General features: G+C 37.2%; 1 protein-coding gene across 10 annotated transcripts in view; it reads right to left on the bottom strand.

Annotated features, from left to right (window-relative positions):
- The window catches only part of KCNIP4 (potassium voltage-gated channel interacting protein 4), a 457,716-nt gene that overhangs the window by 31,845 nt on the left and 399,552 nt on the right, over positions 1 to 26,319 (bottom strand). For 6 of the 10 annotated variants that reach the window (XM_086746795.1, XM_086746791.1, XM_086746798.1 and 3 more), the window contains one exon: positions 16,303 to 16,427. In XM_086746795.1, coding sequence (XP_086602921.1) covers positions 16,303 to 16,427 — 125 coding nt within the window. Of the gene's footprint in view, positions 1 to 16,302; positions 16,428 to 21,566; positions 21,669 to 26,319 lie in introns of all 10 variants that reach the window. The other 4 variants (XM_086746789.1, XM_086746796.1, XM_086746790.1 and 1 more) reach the window with 1 other exon arrangement.

Genomic DNA, 26,319 nt, shown 5'->3' with positions numbered 1-26,319 from the left:
TCAGACCTACTCAAGTGATTCACTTAAGCAGAATGAAGGACATCACCAGTCCCTAACAAAAATATTTGTGTATAAGTCAATTGCCCACTTTAAAACCATGGGGGTATTTATCTTGTTTTTCTTACATAATGGAGTTAGAAATTAGAAGCTCAGTTTGTCCTTTGGTTTTGCCTAGAAGCTCCTTGTACCCATAAAAAGTGGAAGATTCACTGAGGAGGAAACTGTACTAATAACCTTCTGCTAAAGATTAGTAGACTGGCACCACTGTGATTACTAATATTTCATAGCCATATCTGAAAATGAGAAAGCCTGAATGTAACACAAGGTATACATGAGACAACTTCAGTGTGTCAGGGGTGAAAAAAAATAACTATATTCTGTTTAAAATGCTAATCTGATTTTTTTTGTGTGTGTGTTTGTCAGTCAACTGGATGTTGATAGTAAGTACTGACACCAAATCAAATATTCATTTTAATTATGAAGTAAGAACACTGTGAGTTTTACATTCCTGGGACACCTGTCTGCATGAAAGACATTCCATCTGAAAATGTGTCCTAACTCATGTTATTTCAGCATTTTTCAGAGTGGTAGTTCTTTGTTTCTTTCAAAGATGTGCAATGGTAAAGGCAGACAGATCAATATTTGGTTAGTGCTAACTATGATGAAAAGTACTGAAGAATTTCAGCCCCTACAGAATCCTGTCAGCTTGCAGAAATGCTGAATAGCATGAAAGTCAATAGGGAGCAGGTTAGAAACTAGAAATCAAACATTGTACTCATTATTTATAATTTATATAGTAACACACTTATCCTTTAAGAAAGGGTTTTGTTTTCTCTGCTGCTAACAACACTTTCTCTCAGGAGAAGGGCCCCAGCATTGCAAGCATAAGAACAAAAGTGCTTATATGCATAAATGTTTATAAAATGAATCCTGAAGTTAACATAAATAGGACCTGATTCACCAAGTACAGTGGTGAAAATCAGAAGTATTTGAAGCAATGATGTGTATTAAGCTGCTGTGAGTGAGAGAGAGATGCAGTCCGTGGGAAGAAATGCTTCTCCCCTGTTCATACAGTGAGGGCAATGTGCCTCATCCTGGAGCATTGTCACATATGCTCATCCAGCCAGCACACCGCACTGACATCTCCTTTACTCTGTTGCCCAAAGGGCTCCCTAGAGCATGGGTCCATGACATGGAGAAGATACTTGACCACTAGAGCTCTGCTGTTTATGGTGATCATGGAAGGGCCAGAGTAGGCTTCATGGCAATGCTTTGAGCCAGAAATCTAAATGCCTTTGAGAAGAAGGAGCAAACAGTTCTCTAAGACAGGGGAAGATGTATCATTGCTACTTACAAATGAGATACTGTTTCTCTGATTCAGTAAAAAACATGAGAAAAGCGTCAGAATGGAACTTTAAGTCTACTCAGGAATATGAACTGATAACTTTTTTTAGCACAGCAAAAAGTCTAAATAAACAACACAAATCTCCTTTAGACTGTTCTGAAACTTTCACTGTCTCACACGTGGATACTTGATACATTGCTTTTGGCAACATATCTAAAATTTGTAGCATAAGTCAAACCATTGAAAATGAGTACTGAGATAAATCTAAATAAATGTTGATTGATATTTGCTGGCATATTTTTGTGAAAACATTAAGAGCATATGTCATAGTTCAGCCCTGATCGGACCAGACTACGCAGTCTCTCTCTCACTCCCCCCACCTTCCGAGAGAACAGGGGGAGAAAATATAAGGAAAAACGGGTCAAGGTTTGAGATAAGGACAGGGAGAAATCCTTAAAATTACCGTCACGGGCAAAACAGACTCGACTTGGGGAAAACTATTCATTTATTACTACAAACAGCAGGATAATGAGACAGAGAACAAGATAACCTCCATCCACCCCTCCCTCTTCCCAAGCTTAACATTATCTCTACTACCTTCCCCTCCCGAGCGGCACAGGGGGGAAGAGGGAATGGGGGTTGCAGTCAGTTCATCATACGTTGTTTCACACCGCTGCTTCATGGTCGGGGGAAGAACTCCTCACATTCCTCCCCTGCTCCATTGTGGGGTCCCTCCCACAGGCCACAGTCCTTTGTGGAACTGCTCCGGCGTGGGTCATCTCTTCCACGGGTGCAGTCTCTCCAGAACAGCTGTCCCAGCGGGCCCTCCACGGGCCACAGCTGCCTTCAGGCATCCACCTCCCCCGGTATGGGGTCCTTCATGGGCTCCAAGTGGATCTCTGCCCCTCCGTGGACCTCCATGGGCTGCAGGGGGACAACCTGCTCCACCATGGTCGTCACCACAGGCTGCAGGGGAATCTTGGCCAGGAGCCGCATTACTCCTCCCCCTCCTTCTGAACTGACCTTGGCGTCTGCAGCCGTTCCTCACAACAGGCTGGTAGATGTCTCTCAGGATCTTTTTTTTACATCTTATTCACTTCTCATCTCCTTTCCACTTCTTGCAGCTGGGCCGGACCGAGTCGGGCCCAATCGGCTGCCTGGCGAGAGGCCAGAGAGTGAGGCCTGCAAGGCCCATGAGGCCTGCGCCTCCCCCTCTGCGCCTCTGCCCCCGCTCAGCTCCTTCTCATCTTCTCTCCTCTCTTTTTTTTTTCTGTTTTCCCCTACTTAAATACGTTATCGCAGAGGCGTTATCACGGGACATTCTGCTACCAATCGGCTCGGCCTTGGCCAGCAGCAGGTCCGCCCTAGGCCCGGCCGAGTCCACTGAAGAAAGGGGAGCGACTTCTAGCAGTTTCCTACAGAAGCTACCACCTTAGGCCCCCCCTCACTAACAAAACGAGAACAGCATAGAGAAACAAAAAAGAAGCAGAAAACATCTCCTAGTTAAAACAGATAACAAGAAGGGAAAATGATAACTAGAAAATCAGGCACATCTCAGAAAGAGTTATCTATCATACATGGTAGGCCTAAGAAAAATATTTCATGTCTCATAGTGGTATCATTCCTTATGGAGATTCATTGAGGATGAAATTGCTGGGTGTAAAAACTTCTTGCAAAACCTGCTAAGTTTATGGCACATCAGATTTGTCTTTGTTCCATAACTGCACCTTCTGAGTACAAAATAAGAAAATAAGGCTGTTATAACTTGGGCTGCATTACAACGGATGGGACTCATCTCTTGTTTAGGGAAGCAGATGCTATATGACTTGATTTATTTATTTTCAACACTACTGGCAATACAGTGGATTTTTTTTGAAATCAGATATGGAGTGGTTATTTGATCAAGTCTAAGGGATGATATGAGACTCAAATCTTGGAGTTATACTACTTACAGATAAGAAACAGAAAAAACAACTGATCCCTGTGCATAAGCTTCTAGCCTGTTCATCAACTGTTTAGTGTCGAGACAGTTAAATTAATAGAAAAGGGATGGGTTTCAATCTTAGGATCCTAATTAGGTCTTCACTGGGAAACAGAGCAGAAAACTTACTAGAGTGCCCTGAGATTTCCCAAAAGCTGCTGCTCCCAGGAACTCCAAATGCAGAAGGCAACGACCAAAGGGAGAAAGGCATCTTGTTTGCAGAGCTAAACTTGAAACCTTCAGTTTCAGGTCCTCTGTTGAACAACTGAAAGCTCTGAAGAGGCCCAGCATGCTCCCAATTGAACGGAGGGAATACCTTGATTGGGATGCATACTCTTTCATGGCTTATTAATGTAGGACATTAAAAAAATATTCCGAAGCAACCAGAAAAAGGATCAGATTTTTCCCTCACAGGAGAACAGGGACAGGTACTTGCTTATCTACTGTTAAAAAATAATATTTAGACTACATTTTGATATTGCCTCATGCGAATATCTTCCTCTGGGACTGGACTGGAAGATTTTAGAGCCAAGTACCACTAAATTACAGTTGTCTGACAGACTGAAGGAATGTGCAGTTCTTTTCATCACAGACAGCTAATGTGGTGGGGAACAAATCAGCTGAACAAAATCTTAATTGCTACATTTCTATGTAGAGCTCTGAAATCCTTAAGAAGGCATCTTGTAATGAAAAACACATTAAGAGGGTCGAAAAATCTTCATGACATTTGGGCACGTTCCATTAAAATCAGTGAAGATTTGCAACTAACTTTAAGAAAAGCAGGATTTTTAGCTTGGAAGAATACAGCAGCTAAAGGTTACACATATCCAGAATTGATGAATCTATAAGGGTAATTAAAAAAAAAAAAATTTTCTATTACCCTCTAGTGCAAGTTGAATCTAATTTTGCATTGGCTTTCATATTAAAATTCTCTGTTGTGTCACTTTTCTTTTTCTTCTTACTCTGGAGAAAGGTAAAAAAAACATTTCCTAGTTTAAAACTTTGTTAATTGAAATGAATCACCCATTGTATTGGGTGACATGGAGAAACACTGACAAAGAGCGTTTGCCCTAAAAACTTAGGAAAGAGGTGAAACTGGACTGTCCAGCAGGACAATACGGAAGCTAGTTATTGAACCTGGATTTCCTGCCTGCTGATCCAAAGCTCAGTAACCTATACAAAAAGTTTCCTGTGCACCTAGATCCAGTGCTTAGTGCTGACATTTTTAATCACAAGCACAATCATGTGTCTCTTGCCCTGGTACTTATAATTGCTGGTACCATAGTAGCATGCCAGAGACAAATATAGCTATATCCAGCTACTGGGGCGTCACTTGTAAAATTTTTTTTTAACGTTTCTTTTTGTGAGACCACAGTGAAGCTTGACACAGCTCAAAGATGCACAACTGGAGCAAGTAAATAATTGTTAGGAATACCACATAGAATGTCTCCTAGATAGTGTTTTTTCAGACATGAAGTTAGTGTTATTTTCACTTGACAGATATGGAGCTTAGTCATGGAGGGGTAAACAGTCTTGCTCAAATATACTGCCCACAGAACACACATTTCACTCTTAACATTGAGGAATTCAGTGTTCATTTTTCTCCCCTATAAGGATGAACTTTGCTACCGCCAGCTCCTGGGAAAGTTCAGTTTCTCACAGCCACCAGCCCCCCCACTGGTGCTCCCCACTTTGTTCCCAGGGCATGCTCGAGGAGGCTTTGATCGAAGGCGGAGAAGCAAGCTCTCAGATATCCAGGGACACTAAAAGGTTTTGGCTGTCAGACCAGAGACATTAAATTAGGCAGTTGTCAATGTGGAGCCCGTGCAGGCAGTGAAGCACTGGTATAATGCTCTTTCGCAATGCAGAAGGCTTTTTAGTGTGATAGTCAAGGCTTTTAAAGGTGTGTGGCAGTTAATAAGCCAGCCAGAGAGCCAAAAGGCTAGAGTCTTTAGACTTTTAGTTTCATGCTGGGTTTACTGAATCATGCTGTCTTCTGAGTCAGTTGCTGCTATTTCTTCTGTTATACTCACTGTATCTAAGGTCCTTTAAGTATATTTCACAATGGAATTGATTGGGTTGAATAAATTCCCTTACTTGAAAGTTAACATGAGAATCATTCACATAATCTGAGTGAAGAGCAACTGCAGAAAAGTCCAGCTGATCTAAAGAGTATGGGCTCTGTTAGATTTTAGACTTGCACTCAAAGGTAAATGCAGGTTGGCCCAAGACTTGTGATAAACTTCCATGACACTGAAAGGGTTGAGCTTGGTGCTCTGGCACTTATGATTTGCTGTTTTATTTGAAGATTTATCAGTGTTTATTTTTAGCACAGATGTAGATCTAAAGAAATTTCTAGTCAGAAATTAATTCTGTTGAAATCAAGATAAGACTTTTGATGGTTTCACTGCTTTTTGATAAAACCTACACGTTGCTGATTTTGTTTAAATTGATCAAGAATTTCAACAAGAAAAAAAATTACAAAGATCCTGGGATCCAGAACAGATCCCTGAGTCCAACACAAATAAAATTTTGTCTGTACAGTTTTGAAGTAATCAGGACCCAAGGTTGAACTGCATCATCCAGAAATATGACTAGCAGATGAATTTATTCCCTCTGCTGTCATTTTGAAGGCTTAGGACACCCCCCTGAAAGTATGTGTGTCCACTTTGTGTCTCTGAATTGCAGTTTAACAGGGACGTAACTTGGTACAGGATTTAATGAGGAATTATCATGTTTTCTATAAAAACTCTTTAAAAGTAAGAAAAATAGTAGGGAGAAATCCAAGTAGAGGGATTTTTTGAACACTGTTTTCTGAACTCATGAATTGGCTCCCTAAAGCATTTTATGCTAAGCTGTGTGTTACAATGTGCAATGTTTAGAGCAGATTCAGTTAGTATCCATCTCACCTTGTGAAGAAAAGGAGGCAGGTAGGAGAAAGAAGAATAAGAGGTGTCTACTCACTACATTTTTTAAATTACAACATCATCAATAGCTCATTGCAGCAAATTTTACTTCTCTAATGTTAGTGATTACCCAGAAACAAAACCACAACAATTTCAAATAACTGAAGTACCAAGCTTTGTAATACTTAGTCCAGATGCAGAAAAAAAGTAGCTGCAGTGAGGTCTAGCCAAAGATGACATTTTGCTGCTCATAATCTAGTACATAAACATTTATGTTCCTCAGATATCACATACTGTCACAGATGCAAGCTCTGTGGAAGAAAAAGCAGTCGATGTGTTATACTGAGCAGCTGCCTGGCAGAGCAGAAAGCACACACCGTGCATCAAATGTCAGCCTGGAATGACTGATGGCATGCCTTACCACGAGCCTCGTCAAGAGCACACCAGAGCACCAGACATGGTACTGCCAATTTCAAGTAAGAGGAACAGACAAGCACACAGAGTAATACAATTCCACCAAAATATAATATTTAATTTTGTAGAATAAAGAAGAACCTTGCAGGCATTTGGTGCTCTGCACTATTATTGATGCTGGGTGCTTATAATCACGCTCTTTTTTATATGGTGCTTAATTAGCGGCTTAGCATCTACCTTTTTCAGAGATAATTCAGAAGTAAACAATCTCTATTACGAAGACACTCCCTGGTATGCTAGATGACAGTTTTTCCCTTGTGAACATGACATAAAGTATTTCCATGAACAGCAGTAAGTCATGAGATGAATAAAAGTGCAGGAACTGAGTTCATTATTAACTTTCAAACAGAAGATTTCAATATCTGCCAGCAACTGTGAGACTAATTGAAATGAGTATCTCTGCTGAGGTTTGTAAATTTGGTTTGTAAATTAAGGTTTGTAAATTTGTGATGGCTGACAAGTATAAGCTAGGTCTGTCAAACTGTACCTCCAAATTATTTTTACTCTTATATTTGAAAAGTTTCAAGTTTCTTGACTAACTCCTGAAGGAAATATATAATGAATATAAGCATTATTTATTGCTCATATTGTTAAAAGATTTTCACATAGTCTTGTTTAAAATACAGAAAAGTTCCCTCTAAGCCACTAGTAAATGAATACCAGTGCTTTCAAAACAAAATTCTGCCTTGGCAAGAGTTTTTTTTTTTATGTTTTTCTTCAGTCATCTAAAGTTTAGAAAACAACTGATCTGAAGCACAACTGGTAAATAATAACTCAATTTTAAAAGATGGAGGTTTGAGCTATGTGCATTATTCATGTCTTCAGAAACTCTCTCCAGTTAGAAAAAGATGGTTTACAGATATCTGTCTGTTGACAGCAGAGATGGTATCCAGCTTCTAGGTTTACTTGCTTGGAGTTTCATTATGCTCTTGTCTGTTGTTTAGTTTATTAAGGCTAAGCAAGTCGCAGGAGTTTTCTAACATGGGGAGATGTTAATTTTCTAGTGAGATTCAGAACTTCCTTTATTTTTTTTTCTATTTTATTGGCATTTCTATGCTACAAATTTGACAGGTTTATTTGCATGAGGTGCAACCCATTTGGGTGTCATCAGTGCATCTATTTGAAAAGGTAAATTGTTGGTGCTTCTTTGTATATATACCCTCTTCATGTCCACAACACGGCTGTTCACACACTGTTTGTGCAGAGAGGTCAGCACCTCTGTAAAAACTTTTAGAACAACAGGCATGTGTCATGCACCATTACTCAGTAGAGCAACCCATCCCCTGTTGATATTCAGAGTCACAGAGGGATATAGGTCAATGAATAGGATCTCAGTGAACTGAAGACATCCTATTAACTCTGTGAGATGGGGGGACACTGATGAATCAGAGACAGCTGATCAAAGATAAAATGTTACTAGTGTTTTAGTGTGAGACCTTCTGTTTCATAATACACGGTGTTCCAGAGATATAAACTAAGAGGATTATGTTGGTTTTGCCGCTTGTCATGCTTTAGAACGGGTGGAAAAGGTATCAAGGTATCACAGAGGTATTCAAACTCTTTGCGTCACTCATTTTTAAAATCTATTTTACAATCAAATGCCTATGTCCCTTGTCAGCTTTAAGTGTGTCACAAATATAATGCAAGGGGACACATTTTCCATTTGTACTAAATAAATTCTAATCAAGACATTGATTGTCTTAGAAACTACATTTGAAAGACAGAAAAGAAAGACAGAGCTGTACATCTCTGTTAGTCATAGATCAGAGGCTGTGGAAACAGAATAGCTGTTGCCAAAGTCATCCGTGTGTAGGACAGTGAGATATATTTTTCATACCTCCTTTCTTACCAAGTAAGTTCCAATTAAAATGAGCAAAACAAACATATTTAGTGTTCCTAGAATATCATGCATACAAATATATAAGAAAAGCTAAATCAGTCTGAAAACTTTAACTTTAGTAACCTCAACATTACAGTGAGATGTTTCAGGTTTTGCACAAGCAAATGCATGTACTGCAAAATGCACAGTATATTCCTAACCTTCTTCACCATTAAACAAAAAATTGCAGGAGTAGATAAATGATTTATGCAGTGAAAATTATTTTTATTTGGTGCACCAACTCAATTTTCCTCTTCTAAGTCCCAATTACGTTTATGAAATTTATAATTTTTCTTTCACTTTTAAAAACTCTCATTATGTGAGAAAATGCTCTAACTACCAGCTTGTTATACCTAATGTGGATAAAGCTACCTTCTCCTGTCAGGCGGCTATTCTCAGCAGATCACTGTAGATTATTAAGGTGCCTAATATTTAGACTTCAGAGACTTAAAGGCTTTAGAGAGGGATAGCAACCTGATCTAGTCGGGGATGTCCCTGCTCCTTGCAGGAGGGTTGGACTAGATGACCTTTGAAGGTCCCTTCCAACTCTAACCATTCTGTGATTCTATGATTCTATATAAGTTCAGATAAATATTTGCACCTGGTGTTTTATATTAGCCAGCCTAAGTGGCTTCCTTGCCATCATGAAGACTTCCTTAATTGCAGTTCATAGGCTCTCTCTCTGACTAAACTGACTGTAATGAGACCTGAGGCCAAACTTAAATTTTTTACATCATACTACTGGGTCTAGCAGAGATAGTTTTAGAGACCTTTTAATACATAATATAAGCACTTATCATATGAGATCTAGAACGGATGTTTGAAGATCAGCATCAAAACTTTGAAATTTACTTTCTTGTCAGCTAATGTTAATGGTGACATAAGATACAGTGTCTCAGTGATCTCAAATTCTTTTTTAATGTCAGAGTGCCAACATTGCCTAGATACAAAGCCATATCTAACATCAACCTGAATTTCCACAGTAAGTAGTTATGCAAATTTTATTTATTTCTGGAAACTTTTTACAGCTAAGAATGTGAAAATTCACACTGTAAGTGTATTGAGGTTTTGAGGGGATTGGGCACAATACAGAATGCACAATACAGAAACATCAATTAGTTTTAAACCATTAGCTCTTCCTGTATATTGAATTACTTATCTAACCTGAATGTGGGCAGTTCAGATCACTAACTGATGGCACTGTTCACTGGAAGAGACCACTGGAGGTCATCTAGTCCAACTTATCAAAAATATCCTATGAATGTTCTTACATTTAGGTATTGAGATATATCTTAGATGAATAAACCCAGATTACTTGAACCATATGTTTTTATTTCCTAGTCATTAGATTGGAAATATAGTTAGTTAGAGAAAATAATCACTTTCTCCTCACTTTTTTTTTTTCTGTAAGAGACTAACAGAAGAACAAAAAAAAAAAGGGAGGGAATTTTCCAGAAAACAACAATGAGTATAGTTGTATTTTATAATGCAAAACTCAAATGCTCTAGATAAACAATAAATGAGCTTTATAACCTTTCATTAAAATTTCTATGAGACTCAGAAGTGCAACATACAGTAATAAAATGCTTCCATCAAACAATAATTGAAATGCAAAAATCTTTGAATAAATTAGCATATTTTGAATTATGCACAAACATATTCTTACATGGATGGGTAGTGTGATGGGGGAGCCTATCTTTGAGCTCTAACATTGTCAGAGTTATTATCTTACTGTCATTGATTGTCTCATTTGCTAACAGCAATAGGGAAGAAAGGTATCTTAGAAATGTTGTTTTCCCAATAAATGTCACAGGTACGGAGCTGCCTATTTAAAGCTACAGTATGTATCCAGGGACATCTTTATGCATACATGACTTCAATTTACTCTTTCATACACAGATGGGTAAGATCAATGTTCATCAAAAGTCCTTTCACTTTTCTAGAAAAGTCTAGTAGTTTCCCAACACAAAGTTCAACAGAATTTTTGATGAGAACAATCAACCAAAATGAAAAGATCATTAACATTTAAGTTTAGCACAGGAGCATCTTTTGTGCAGCAAAAGCATTATCTAAGTATTTTTAAAATGGAAATGTGCCATAGCTCATGGACATGTTAAAAACTGCGAGATCTATCAATGGACAAAAGAGAAAGAAAGACCACATGTTGAGCGCAAGCTTGATAGTCTGTGCAATTTATTGTGAAGTACCACTTGCACTAGGCCTGCCACAGAGCCATTGGTTTGAAAGGTTAATGACTGCAGCAATCACAATTTCAATTTACAAGAAATGGGATGACAGGAAGCCAAATACAAAATTCAGAGATCCCACTGTGATAGCAGCTGAGCAACAATTCATCAACAGAAGTGCAGGAACACTGTAAAACCAGAGTGCTGGGGACAACCTTTTGAGCCTGGGGAGGGCTTAGGACTTCCGTTAAGCTCATTTTTGAAGGATAGTATAGAAGCTTTAAAGTGGCTAAATTACTGAATGTAGGCATAAGTTCTCTTTTGGTTCTTTTCCTTATAATAGTTTTAGGTCATCTGAAGGTGCTTATCCCACTTTCTTATCTTTGCTTTGGTGTTTCTCCTCTTGTATTTTAAATGTTGACCTTCACTACTACCAGTAGTAGTAATAGTACTACTAGTAGTACTAGCAGTAGTACTATTGCTTTTCAATACTCTGGGCCTTTCCTGCAGTTATCCCCTACTTTTTGCTTCCTAGAGCATCAGCTAGCTATACTACAGTGTGATCTGAAGTTTTCAGGTGTGTACATACACACAGAGATGCTATCTGAGATCCTATGCTCCTTCTGCTTGAATTACTTTTTGCTGGATTTAGCATGCAATTTGCCTACACTGGAATACCAAATTGACGAGAATATCTTTAAAGGTTTCCCTTTTTGTTTCTGTATAAGTAAAACCATGTAATAAATCTAATTTTGTGATCACCAACACTACAGAAATAGAGGAGGTACTTGCTACTTTCTCATCTGAAGGCAGTCAGAACTATAAGTAAGTAATTCAAAGTAATAAATAATATACAACTGGATGTAAGCTGTGAGAAGTTCTGGTGATCTCTAACTCAGAACAGACATCCTAGAACTAGACAGGATTAAAGGAAATCAGCAAGCTGAAGTAAGATTATATAGACAAAAACTTTTCAGTTAGGAAAAGAAGGGATTAAGCAGGAAATGTGTTAGAGTGTGTAAACCAGTAAATGTCTTGGAGAAGTAATGGTAATGGTTGCTCATTTTCTCACAGCAGAAATACTATAGATATCTTATTAAAATAAAAGGCAGCAGGTTTGACACAGAAGTGAATTATTTTTCACAGAAGACATAATTAGGTATGGACCTAATTTCCCACAGGATGCTGTAGATGTCAAAATACCCTGATAGGTTCAAAAACTAATTATCACAGTTTATGGAAGAAACTTTGGTTAAAGTACGTAAAATATAAAGATGCAGCTATAACTTTCAGCAGAGGACGTATTTCAGCAGCAGAGTGCAAGGTGACAGAACAGTATGTTAGGGGAATTATCACTCTAAATTCCCCTTATTCTTTCCCTTATCTGGTCACTCTTGAAAACAGGATACTGAGGTAAAAGGGCTGAGTACTGCTTTTGTTCTATTTCACTGTTTTTTCTTTGTCATGTCTGGTACCTATTTCTTCCTTATTCCATGCCTGCATAAAGACAGAGGGAAAAATTTGCATACTGGAAAGGCTGTTGAAAATATACAGAATAAAATTCCACTTTGCTTCTTGATTACTTTCTGACACACATAAAGCATTATTACATTATAGAGCAATCAAAGTTCTTCAGAAAGAAATGTCAGTTTTGAACTTACATCTACTATCATCATAGCAAGTATAGAGTTTTGTCTTTTTTAAAGCTTGAAGTTCTGTATTCATTAAGGTTATTAATATTTGCACTATTACAGATGGTTTATCTGCTGATAGTACTATAGTTTAACTATTGAAAATCTCCTTTTTTTTTAGGCTCTATATAAGGATAGAGTTGCTGTCTGTTCCTTCTGTAAAGACATCTGTGGATTTACAGGTGAGAAAATGCTGTCTGAAACCAACAGTCACTCCTAGACTAGCGAGCAGTAACTAGTTTAACTGATATGGTTGAACTAGCTTAACTGCTGCATGTTGATTCCACATATCAAGTGATCACATAGCAATAATTATTCTGTATTTCACTGGTGATACAAATACAGCAAAAATCCATAGGTAGGGCATAATTCTGTTGAATTAATGAGAGCACATTCGGTGATTATGCCAGCTGATATTAGCTATGTTACCTTGAGGACGCCAGTCTGCTCTACAGGTCTTTTGAGCTCCTGCCAGCGCACAGTACAATGACACTACTGTGCTGTGGGACATTGTAAATTTAGTTTAACAGGAGCATAATATCAGCAGAGCTACAGCAACTTAAATTGGCTTTAGCATATCTAGTTTTATGTAGTTGAATTTTTGAAGTGTTAGTAAGACAGGCAAACATCAGGTGAAAAGCATAAAGCACAGATGTAGGATCTGCACAAGTTTTGATGGTGCCATGTTAAAGATGTGTGCCTGTGTGTTTCATTAAATATTTTCAGTGGAGTTTCCTTCCTAGTGGAATGGTTAAACAGAATATCACAGAATCACAGGATTCCTGAGGTCGGCAGGGACCTCTGGAAGTCATCTGATCCCACATCCATGCTCAAGCAGGGCCACCTAGAGCAGGTTGCCCGGGACCAGGTCCAGACAGCTTTTGGATATCGCTAAGGAGTGAGACTCCACAGCCTTTCTGGGCAACCTGTGCTTGTGCTCAGTTACACTCACAGTGGAACAGTATTTCCTGATCTAGAGAAGGAACCTCCTGTGTTTCAGTTTGTGCCCGTTGCCTCTTGTCCTGTCACTGGGCACCACTGAAAAGAGCCTGGCTCTGTCTTCTTTGCACCTTCCCTTTGGTTATTGATATACATGATAACACACAAATTGATGACATCCCCGCTGAGCCTCTTCTTTTCCAGGGTGATCAATTCTGGCTTTCTCAGCCTTTTCTCATAGGAGAGAGGCTTCAGTCCCTTTAGTCACCTTTGTGACCCTTCTGTATGTCCATGTCTCTCCTGCACTAGCGAGTTCAGAACTAGACACAGCACTCCAGGTGTGGCCTCACCAGTGCTGCGTAGAGGGGAAGAATCACCTCCGTCGACCTGCTGGCAATACTTTGCCTAATGCAGCCCGGATACCATTTGTCTTCTTTGTCACAGGACACATTGCTGGCTTATGTTCAACTTGGCTTCCGCCAGGACCTCCCGGTCCTTTTCTGCAAAGCTGCTTTCCAGTCTGGTAGCCCCCAGGTATGTATTGGTGCATAAAGCACACAAAGGAAGCACACAGGGGGTGGAGATGGCAGGACAGTGTTAAGCTACATCAGAAAAGAGGAGAGTGAGAAGGGAGGTGGCCTGTGGCAGACAAAAGTGGGTGACTGAGCACTATCAGGAGGAGACGATCTAAGCACAGACCATGGGAGGCACTTTAATGCCATCCTGTATCAGGAGCCACCAAAGCTGCTCAAAGTGCATTTGGTAAAAGCTAGATATGTGACAGGAAAGATGAACTAATCCGTATAGGCAAGCTGCTCATAGACCTGTAGAGCATCTTGCAGTAGAAATTGATAAATATGAGAAACAAACCAAACCCCAACTCAATGGAAAGTTTTGAAATCTTTCATTTCTGAAATCTAATGCTTGGGCTAAAGACTAGTGATTTACTTTCATAAGAGTCACCAGCCCTAGGCATGCTTTACAGTATTTTTGAAAGTAATTGATAATTTTGCAATTACATTAAAAACAAAAAACCTGACCTTCATGCTCATTAACTCTAAATAGTTGAAAATATTTATATATGCTTGTCTTGAATTTTCATGTACTGATGAGGAAATGAAACACTTGAATAAAGATGTATTACTATGTATTACCATCGATATTCCTTTGATGCAAGTAGAACTTATATCTTAGCATATGAAAGCATATGGAAAGCCGGAATGCTTCTTTTCAAAAAATGGTAATATAGTAATCAATTAAAATGCTTTCTTGTAATTTATTCTCTTTCCATACCTCATTTTATGCAGAGAATTATCAAGGTCCTTAATTTCTGAGACTCTAAAAATAATTATTCTTAGCAAAACAGACAGAAAGCTTATTTTATGCATTATGATTTCTACCTTTTTGCTTTAGATAATTAGGGACATTAGTTCATGATTTGCAATACCTAGAGAATACTGTCATTAGCAGGGGAATGTTCTCTGGTACCCTGAGGAAATGAAAAGCTTTTAAGAGCAATCACTGTTAATCACTAACATGCCAACATTATGTACCTTCTGGAACTGAGGATGATATATAGACAGGACACATTAAGTGACTCCATATTTTACTTGCATTATAGGCTTTTGATAAAATGTAGTTTTAAAACATCCACTTCCGTGGCTTGTTTTCATTACAAAATACATGATATCTACGAATTCTATAAGATTTACACTTCTCCTTGTATAAGCAATTGAAAATACTCTCTGCGATTCCACGGTTGAACTTCATTGTTCTTTTGGCATTATTACATTTCATTACACATTTCACTTGAGTGGTAAATGCCAAGGGTAAGAAGGTGAGCCTTTTTTAAGGGTGAAAGAAAAACTAAATCAGAAGGTGATAAATGTAATTAAGTTCATCTTTACCTCCAGCTCAGCAGGAGACAGCACCTGCACAATACTCACAACTGTGTACATAGATTAACATTAAACACTCATGATTTGCAAGCAATTGCTATTATTCAAGTTTTTTTAATATCAAGTATTTTCTTTCTGATGTTAATGGCAATAACCTACAGAAGTGTTAATCACATGAAAGACAGTAGAATAAAACAGAGAGAAAAGGGCTATTTTTTTAAGAGGGCAACTTTTTTTTTTTTATAGTATTAATAAAATCAAGGGCAGCTCTTCCTTTTGGTATAGAGACAGAAGTTAGTAATACTTAGTAAAATCTTTTTGGTCTTATTTCTCTGTTGTATTGACCATCAGGTGCCTTACATGCCAGCACCAAGCCCAGCACCACAGGACAGCAAGTACACACTGGAAAAGGAGGCAGACTGCATTCATGGAGTCCTCCGTGGGGATGCCCACCAAATAAAAACACTGGACCTGCCCATTGAGTATATATATCATAAAAACAAACAAACAAAAAAACCCCACGAATAATGACTCCAGGTAAAGAGATATGACAAGTTATGAAAAAGTAAAGAAGTCATCTAGTGCTGTCCACATAACAGAAAATTCCTCTAGGGCAATTTATGCCAATTACTTATTCTGATAGCTATAGTGAACCCAAAAATAAAAATATTTCTTCTCACTGATCAAATTCTTTGGGACTCATGTTATCTCCCATTATTTCATCTTTGACAAACAGCTTCAACACACTTTTCAATCTGTCCTTTAACAATGTCCTACTATAATAAATTATAATTATTCTTTTCTGGATGCTTTCCAAAATTGTCTGCATCTTTTGGTCGTTAAACAGCCCAATTGTTGCAGAGTGATTGTTTCCTCACCTGAACAGACACGCAGTATCTAGCTACTGAATCCCATGAGCTTCATTGCCAGTTATTCTTATACTGCTAAGATTGCGGTAGCCTGTCCTATAAATGGATGGTAAATTCAAAAAGGAAGTGCTTACATTCTTGAAACCTCTATATAAGATCTGAAGTTCCTTCTTTGTGAATTTACTCTGTGCTTCCAGCAGTTCAAGAGCTTCAGGTCTATGTCGTACTGTGGCCATTTCCATTTCATCTTCTACAGTGTCTGCAGAATACAAAAGACAGAGAAGTAAAGCTTAGTGAGAAACATAGGATGTAGAAATAACTAAACCTTGCAGAAAAAAAAAAAGAAAGTTAAATGGCATTATTTTAAAAAACAACTTTTTCAGCTCTAAAGACAAATAGCATGTCCATTTTGAACTCATAAGGAAAGGGTATCTGTCTGCTTCAGTGGCTGCACAGAACATGGAACAACAGAGACGATCCAGCATTCTGGATATTATCACATCAGCACAAACAGCAATGAGCTGGAAAGCCAACGTTCTGCAAGGGCATGGATGACACATTCAGAATGACTTTTCTGTTTCCATGGCTCTCTGAGCAAAGGAAACAATTTTATAAAACTTTAGTGACTCCAGAATACTGCAAATTTTCCCTTGGTTAGTTAACAGATGTGAAATCACTGTATCAGACTGGGATTCTCAGTGTTCTTGTTTTACCATGAAGTTGTGCTTTGGAAGGTGCATGAGATTGATGTTGCATATTCAGCAGTACCCCTTACTTTGAGTGCTGTACCCTTCAGGGCAATATGATTATTCACCGTCAGCAGTCTAAGTGGCGAACAAGAGTATTTTAGTGACCTCATCACTAGGTGAATAAGAATGTGGGTATACACATTCAGGGAGTTCAGCCCTAAAAGAATGAGAGATAGCAATGCACTTTTTTTCCAGGTAGAGTTTTAAATGTGAAAGTTCAAAAAAATAGCCAAAGAAGCTTATAGTATGTATCTTTATATGGGATGCCAGTCATATAGCTGATCAAAAATATGAATGTGTGCATCTGTTTTTAAGTACTCCCAACATTCAAGACAGCTTATGTAGTACTCCAGACTAATTTAATCAAATCACTGCCTCATTCTGGTTTATAATTTATACCAACTATAAAAATGTAACTTAGAGAGAAAACAAATATGCATAATTGTTATTTCTACAATGCTGAATATATATATTTTATTTCATCAGAGTGTGGGACTCTGCATTCTTTAAATTTTATTCAGTTCAATTTTCATAAGAGCACAATATTAGAATACTCCATTAAAACAATATTATGCTTACATTTTCACATATTTTTGTTCTGCTACAATGCAGTAATAATAACTTTCAGCTGCTTGGGAGAAATTTGGCATCAGAAGATACAGTTCAGCTAAACAAAAAATGAACAACCTTTAAATAGATATAATAAAAATATATAAACTATTTGCATAGATCTTCCCAAAATTGTATGGCTTTGTCTTCTCTCCTGTCAAAGAGATGTTGCTGTTGGCCTTCATCTCAGGAAGATGACCTTAGTGTCACTCATAGTCTTATCTCTCTTATTGTGTTGGCTTGTGGGCAAGCTATAACATGTTTCTCTTTCATTTTTCTTTATAGGTTATCTCAGATGACTAACAGACCACCACCACCTTTGTGAAAATTTCAAATCTAAAGGCTATTGACAAAAAAAAAACCCAACTGACACAACTTTACATTGACCTTATAATGTTTAATAATAGTTTTAAAGAGTCAGTATCCGAACTCACAAGGTCATAAGAACATTTCAGTTCTCTTCTTAAAAAACAGGGAGTCTTGAAAGTCCAGCCCTTACAGATGAAACCAGAATAAAGCTGGTTGAAATTTAAGAAGCTGTCTTCCTAATCCAGGGAAAGTGTAGCAAAGTTCTTGAGTCCCATTTTAATTCTGCATAAAAACACCCAGGTTTTATTTTGCAAGGTTTTTAAAGCCTTTCCATCATATATTAAGAGATTTATCTTTTATATTCCTTATATAGTTGCTAAAGTCCCTACAACAATGTCATGCTGTAGATATGCAGCTGAATGTGTTTTTTTTTCAACTGCAAGTCAACACTAGGTGCTTATAATAAATTGAGAAAAGAGTCAACCTGAGAATAGATATTGTTGAAGAGTCACTTGTGTTTTATATGCCAGGAGTTATATGGGATTTAAATGGGCTATTGTTTAGACAGAAAGAGACTTAACTGGAAATGAGCTCTGTAAGCATCCATTTGTGAAACATCTGGCTACCTAGAGAGACATCTACAAGCTGTTCTAGAAGCTAAATGGATACACATAATAAATATGAGGCTAGAGATAAAAGCCAGACATTGTTATGTTGAGCACAATGGTTGCTATATCCTTAGTAATAAATATTTTTATTGTATTTTAGTGATTCAGTGAGAATGTAGAAGACTACAGTGTGGTGATGTCTTTTTGTTAATGAAAAGTTTCAGTATAATAATCTTCTCATGTTCTATTTCTGTAATCTCTTACACATATAAATAGTCCAAAAACAAGATCACCGTAAACTTCCTTATAATGAGTCAACTACACTGATTAAATAGCATTCATGAGTCACTTGCAGGCTTTTTATTTTTTTCTTCACACTTACATTTACCATTAGCTGGGCTGGAAAAAAAACCCTATACTTTTAAAATATATGTGAAAATATATCTATTTCTAAACATTAATGATTTCTATAGTGTAATTGAAAAAATTGTTATTTCAGTTATCTAGTTTCTTCAGCCTAAGAAAATTAAGAGTTCTCTTTTTTTCCTATAGAAGACTAACATATATTCATTGAAAAAACAGAAATAAGTTCATATTCACTCACTTATATGTTATAAAAATATTCTTACTGATTTCATTCATAAGTAGCTTTCTTCCAGCTAAATAGTAAAGACAGTTTTAAATGTATTTGCCACAGAAGCTATGCTTTGAACCTTTCATTAAAGAACAAAATGGTAAAAGCAATACAAGAAGCAGACATATCCCTCAAATAACGTCAGTTGGAGAAGCATGTCTAAAGTTAAGGCTCAGTTCATATCTGTAAAAATTGTGGACATCAATTTGCCTGCACAAACTCCAAATTATAGCTCTTCTATCTATTTAATAACTGCACACATGCTTTTATTTTGAAAAACTGTTCTTGAGTCTAGTCCTATCTCTAGCACACGCATTTAAAAATATAGCTAAGGAAGGACGGATTTAAGTTTAGGCTTACTAGGCTAAAGTACACAAATAAGAAAATACATTGTTTGACATGCTTTGTTGAATGGGAATGCTGAAACAAGATTTTATTTATTCAAGTAACCTTTTTCTGCCATATTGATAGACGTTAAGTGTAAATTCAGGCTATGTCTATTTCAATAAATTATTTATGTTACAAATATTCCCCTTAAAATCTTGAAGAAATTCACATTACGTGGTTGTTATTGTAGGTAGTGCTGGCTTTGTTCCTAGTACATTACTATGTTTGTTCTTTCATGCTAGCAGAAATCAAATAGCATGTTATGTCAAAATGGTATAACAATTTGTGTTTACAATGATTTTTTAATCTAATATAATATTTTCATTTAATACAACATTCTCACTTAATATAGCATTTCATTATTGACGACAGTACAGAGAAAAATCTTGAATGCATCTTTTTTTACTCTTTAGTTCTCAAATACGAAATATTTGATGCAAGTTGTATTGACTTCTCTTCTGGTTTATAAAAAACTTTCACCAAGAAAATACAAGTTTTGCATGGTCAAGGCTATTAAGACTGACTGTAAATATTTTTTGTTACCTCTGCAGATAAACAGCTCGCATATAAATGTTCAAGGAATAAGGATGTGTTCCTCTCCAAGAAACTCCAAACAAACAGATCAAACCTTCTATTATTTCTATTCTATTTTCTCTTTCTCTTTTATGCCTCATCAACGGAAGTGTGCAAGGCCAGGCTGGATGAGGCTTTGAGTCACCTGATGTAGTTGAAGATGTCCCTGCCCATGGCAGAGGGATTGGACTAGATTATCTTTAAAGGTCCCTTTCAACCCAAGCTATTCTGTGATTCCATGATTCTATGATTCCTTTCATAGCCTAAGGCTATATTACTCAGGCCATGTAGCTGAAAGTGACTTCTAGATAATTAATTACTAGCAGGTGTCACAACAGTAACTGATCTTTTTAAGTAAAGGTTATTTTCAAGTAAAACACATGAGCTGAAGCCACCATGAAAAAGTTGCTGTGCATTCACATCTTTAATGCTTTTCATCATTGAGATCTCAAATAGTTAGAAAGGAAAGTAAGTACCATAGTCTTCTCTACAGAGGAGCATACGAAAAACATTCAAGTGGGTTAGCAAAAAGAAAGCCTAGATTCATACCACTGAAGTCTAGGCACTTAACAGAGGCCTGTGTTTGTAGCCAAGTTGCCTCGGGTTGTTCCATAATAACTGGACACAAGGAACTGCTCTTGGAGGTATATTTTTACCTTTGATTTATACATTTTATCACAAAAGTATACATGAAGCACAGGGACCACTCAGCTTGTAATTTTAAGTGTTCAGATTAGTGCCTAGAATTAAGCCAAATTAATCTAGACTGAATTTGGTCCACAGACATATTTTAAAATAAGTTATACTAGTCAATTTATACAGGAATGTATAATGTATCTATAATGTATCTCTATCTAGGTCTAGGTGTATATATATGTATGTATTGATTTCTCTCCCTCCCTTCCCCTATTTTTATCTGTTAGCTACTCTGGAGAGGTTTTATTTCCTCACAGCATATCAAGACATTAAAGGTAGTGTCAGTGTGCTTTTTCTTTATCTCTGCATTCGTGTACTTTGTTTTCAACCCTATTTTTATTTTTCTTTCAGACACATACTTTAGGTCTCATTCCCTAAATAGTTTGAAGTTACACAGTCAAAACCTGCAGGGCCAAGCCTTTTTCCCCAGACCAGTACTGCTGATACTGGTACTGGATACTGATACTATGTATTGGATAGCAAGCACACACAGACACGTGCACACATGTACACAAAAAAGAAACCACTTTTAAAATACATTGAGAGCAGGTATTTAATTTAACCAGTGAATCACTTCACAGCTAGCTTGTCGAGCAAAAGTGCCAAGCCAGCAGCTCCTATGCAGCAGACCCTGGCGCTGCTATCTTGCCATCTAGCTCTGCACTGACAAATCTGTTACCAGCCCACAAATCTGTTCATCACTTCCTTTTAAACCTCAATAGATCATACAATTACTCCAGTAGATATCTTGTCTCTCAAATGAGCAGTTAATGAAAGTATAACTTTTGATGCATGCAAACCTAAAAAAAAATCAAATGAAAAATAAAACTTGCTTTGAGTAACAGGAGATGTCGTTTTGGCAGCCGAGCAGGGCAAGAGCTTCATAAGTCGCTCTTTAATGCTGCGTTTGGTACTGTTCTGAGCGTAGAGGAAACCTAAAAAAATATATTATCAGGACTGTTAACATAGGCTTGAGAATTATTTCTGTACATGCTGCAGAGTTCATCGTTATAGCAGAATCCTGATGCGAAAAGGTCAAACGGATGGCAGCCATCCTGAATTGCAAAGGGCAACCAGAATTTCTGAAGAGGACAACAAAATTGGTTTGTCTTTGGATCTTTCCAATGAAGGGGATTTTTTGGTATGTGTGCATCTCTTAAAAAGTTCTTATAACCCACTTTAAAACATCTAACAGAGAAATATCAGATTATGTATTTGAAACAACACAAGGTAAGAGTGTTTGTAAAAATTTTAATGCTAAAATATTTGAAAGACTTTTAAGTCTATTTGATTTTCAAGTTTAATACGGAAAACAAAATCACAACCAAATAAAATCTCAAAGATATCTTTTGTTGTCCTTTCTGGCAGTCTTCTAGTTCCACAGCTGAGTTTTCCCATATAATTCATAATTCATTCATCAATAACCAGCCTGGTACTTTTGCCTTTTCTGAATATTAAAATATCAACCATTATGCGTAGCCAGTCTCTCTTTTCCTTAACATTGTACATTCTATATAGACATAAAAATAAGTTTTATTTATATTTTCATCTTTAAATACTGACAGGACTGAATAGTTAATGTTCATGTGTCATAAAGCAGACAGACTGTATTACCTTTATTTACTGTGAAGGAAAGTGTCATAGTAACTGCCTGGGAGGTCTAATTAACCATTTTATACAAAATGGGTGATAGAAGCAAGCATCTCCTGGATGGGTATTTGCTGCAAATGACAGACTTAACATCTGTAAAACAGCTGAGTAAATGATTTATGTTCCTGAGAAAGATGGAGCTCAGTTTGGATATTATGAAGCTCCTGCACTTTTCATCTCAACTGCAGGCGCTCAAATACAAACGCTGCTCTGTGACAGCTCTTGCTGCAACAGCAAGAATGCAAAACAGACGGGGCAAGAAATGAAAGACAGGACTGACAGTTCCTGTGCACCAGGGTAATCTTGGATTACCTCTGCATTTGTGCTGAACACTGGTGTGGGCAACATAATGCAGAATAGTTTCCTCTGTCACCAGACTGGACAGTGTGGGAATCTCCCACCTGTAACACTGAGGGGAGCTTGTAGGAAATCTTGAGAAAGTATGTACTTGTATTTGGGAACAGAAGGAGAAAGAGAGAAGGCTTTAGGGATATTAAACTTTGTAAATGTAATAAAAAAATATTTCTCAGCTTGTATATGAGGAAATATTGAAGGAAATTAAATTAAAGAAATGAGGAAAAACAGGAAAGACTCAACCACAGCCTTTAAAAGTCAACCAACTATTACCAGGCAAATTCTGCCTTTGCAAGAACAGCAGTTCTGGTAAACAGATGAAATAATCCAGTTTCAGCACAAGCTCAGATGGACCTAAATGACCATCTCTGGAAATGTCAAAACCTTTAAATACAAATAATAAGAATGAGTATATTTATTATCTGTAGCACTTAAACATCAGCTCAACTCAGAAACATTGTGCAGATAAATGCATAAAATAAAAGACAATCTGTGATCTGATGGGTATCTCAAATTCCATATTTTTCGTTCAGTACAAAAACTGAGCCTTTAAATGAATGCCTTGTGGTCTCAGCTGGCAATGTCTGCAGTATCACACTATGGCGGTACTGTATATATTGGAACACAAAGGAAATGTATTTATCTTAAAGATTTTTTTTCTTTATTAGGAATTCTTCTAGCATAGACATGATCTAGAAATATCTACTTCTAGCTTGTTAATTTGAGTTAAGGTTTGCAAAGGTTTACTGTCTGTGTATTACTTACTTAATTACATAGGTTCACAACCTATGTGGTTACTAAAGATGTATACAGGTCTTTGCAAAGCCTAAAGGAACATATTATTTCCAAAGAGTTTGAAGCTCAAAGCCTTGAGTAGCAAACAATTTTGCTACTTTTATGTTCACACAAAAGCTCATGGAAGTCCTTGCAAACTGTATGGGCTTTGCAGTGGTATGATCAAGACAAAAAATAAAATGAAATATATAGCAGAAAGTAATATCAAAGGAGTAACTTAGGAGGACAGTAATATTTTTGTACTAGCTTCTGGCAGCTAATTTAAAATGTTGACACTAAGATCAGGGCAGAGGTGAAGGAATTGGTTTATCTTCTCACAGTATGAGGAAGCAGCACGGAAGATTTTAGCTCCCAGTGGCTGCAGTCAGTTTATTCTGCAGCTATCGCAGTCCACTGTCATGACCTCCTAATCAGTGCTACAGCTTTCAATGTGATTTTTCATAAGTAAAGAGCTACTTAATACAGAGAAAACATGTTGCATACTGGGCCTATGCTAAGTCAGTGTTTAATACATGTTGAAACACTAAGAGTGTAATTAAGATGAAACATTGCAATAATTTCTGCGATTCTGTAGCTATTTGCCCAGTTTGAAACAGGCTGAGGAAAAAGTTGTGTCCATTAAGAAGCTAATTAATATAAACTAGATTAAAATTTATTTATTATACAGTAAGAGATTCTTATTGTGTTACCGGTCTTCAGAACTGCTGTTCATGAAAAAACGAAGATAACGGACAGATGTGATAACGGACAGATGTGGCTTCCTTCAAACTTCTAGAATAGAATAACAGTAATTCTTAGTCTGCAAAGAGATACTAAGAAGAAGCTGGATTTTCCAAACTCTTCTTGATTTTTTTTTTTAATAATTAGTTGACTAGAGATAGCTGTTACCCCTAACCCAATCAGCCACAAACCCCTCTGGGCTAAGTGCAAATATTCTTCAAATTCAGGTTAGTTAACTGGTGCTGATTGCTCTTGAGTTTGATAATTTGTTCCCCTGCAATGAAATTAAACTGTGAGACACACTTTTCCCCAGAATTCACTGTGGGAGCATCCTAGAACTCATCTCTGTACGACACCACCTGGAATTGTGGGCAATTTTCCCAAGAGGTGCTCACGCATCACAAAACACTCTGTAACTGGAGCATGGCTTACATATTCTCATACCTAGGTACTGCGGTACTGATATACATGCTGCATATAGATGTTGGGAATACTAGACCTCCTTTAGGAGTGACTGCTACTTAGCACAATTTATATCTGTAGCTGCAATTGATAAATGCACCAATGGCTTAAACCTCCGATTTACAGATATTTAAACTAGAGAACTGTAACTATAATTTTATTAAGAAAAGTTTAATACGGAGAGTACCATGCATGCACATGTTCAGTACAATTGTTTTCTGAATTGCTACTTTAAAAAAATCACATTTTGCCAGAAGCATCCAGATTGCTGTTATGTGTGTGACCTAGTCACTCCAATATCACAATGTTGACAGGCTGATGTGGATCTGACACTACTGGTTACCAAAAAATACACAAAGAAGCACAAAATTTTTTCCTTTTAAAGTCATAAAAGACTTTAAAAGATAAGGAAACAGGATGTGTTAGAACATAAAAATTATTATTTACAAATTATAAGTGATTTATAAATGACCATATATTCCTAATCATATACATTTATACCTAGGCTAGCTTAACTCTTTACATCTTTACTTTTTTCAGGTGTATGATCCCTGCTTTAGAAAGACACTACATATTACATATTGCTCTTTTGTTACAGAGACAGGTGAGACTACCCCAGGAATGACTACCAATCCAAGGGATTTTTGCAGGAGTTTCCAGAGGTAAAATATCTCTCTCTCTGAGTGTGGTTGTTTTCTTTCCAAATTCTTTGTAGTCAGCATGAAAGCAAAGGTAGGCCATTTTTTTTTTCTGGTGTAGCAGATAAAACAGATTTATCTGATTTTTATGCAGATTTGTCCTGCATCTCCACTAAGTGCACAAGATGGACTGTGCTGTCGCTGCCCTTGCCCCCAAAGTCTTGTCCACCTTTGCTGCCTGCATCAAGAGCCCTCCTTTCAAAGAAGCACTCTCCTGCCTTGCCTCCTGACTCATTGCTGCCTTTTTGTAATGGAATTTGGATGATAAATGTCAAGGTAGAAGGCAGTCATCTCAGTACTTCAAAGAGCTTTTGGGGCAGGTAATTATCCTATTCAATAGAAAGTTCAAAAACTAGAAAAAATATTTGCCCAACAAATTCTGCATTCACTGTCAGTGAAAGAGAGAAGTGACCTGTAAAAGTACCTCTTCTTTCCCCACTCTTTTTCCCTCCGTGATTTTTAAATTTTGTTTACTTTTTTTTTCTTTCTCAAAGTCTCCCTCCTTTATTTGGTAAAGACAGCAAATGAGCTTCCACTGTTTGAGTCTTACTCCACCTTTCACTTGGCAGTATTTACAATCCACTGGCCACATCGAATGCTTTGGCAGTACAGCTAAGCTCCTAGTAGTGCTGGAATTTGGGTTTTGTTCACCCACAGGATTTTAAGTCTTCCCATGAAAATGTGAAAAATGCCTATGTTGTACTAGTTCTGAATGTGATCTTTTCAGACGAGGGTTAGTATAAAACCTGAAAGCCAAGCTACACGGGTAATTTACCTAAATTTAAAATTTTGGTAGGAAGTGATAAGGATTCTGAAAACCAGAAAAAGAAATTCATGCAGTGTTTTTTTTTTTTTTTTTGGCATAGCAATTTATGCTCAATTTCAGCTGTATGATGGAATTTCTCCC

This window comes from Chlamydotis macqueenii, chromosome 4 (assembly GCF_036417535.1).
Source record: "Chlamydotis macqueenii isolate bChlMac1 chromosome 4, bChlMac1.mat, whole genome shotgun sequence".
NCBI lineage: Eukaryota > Metazoa > Chordata > Aves > Otidiformes > Otididae > Chlamydotis > Chlamydotis macqueenii.
This window is presented reverse-complemented; position numbering and strand designations above follow the sequence as displayed.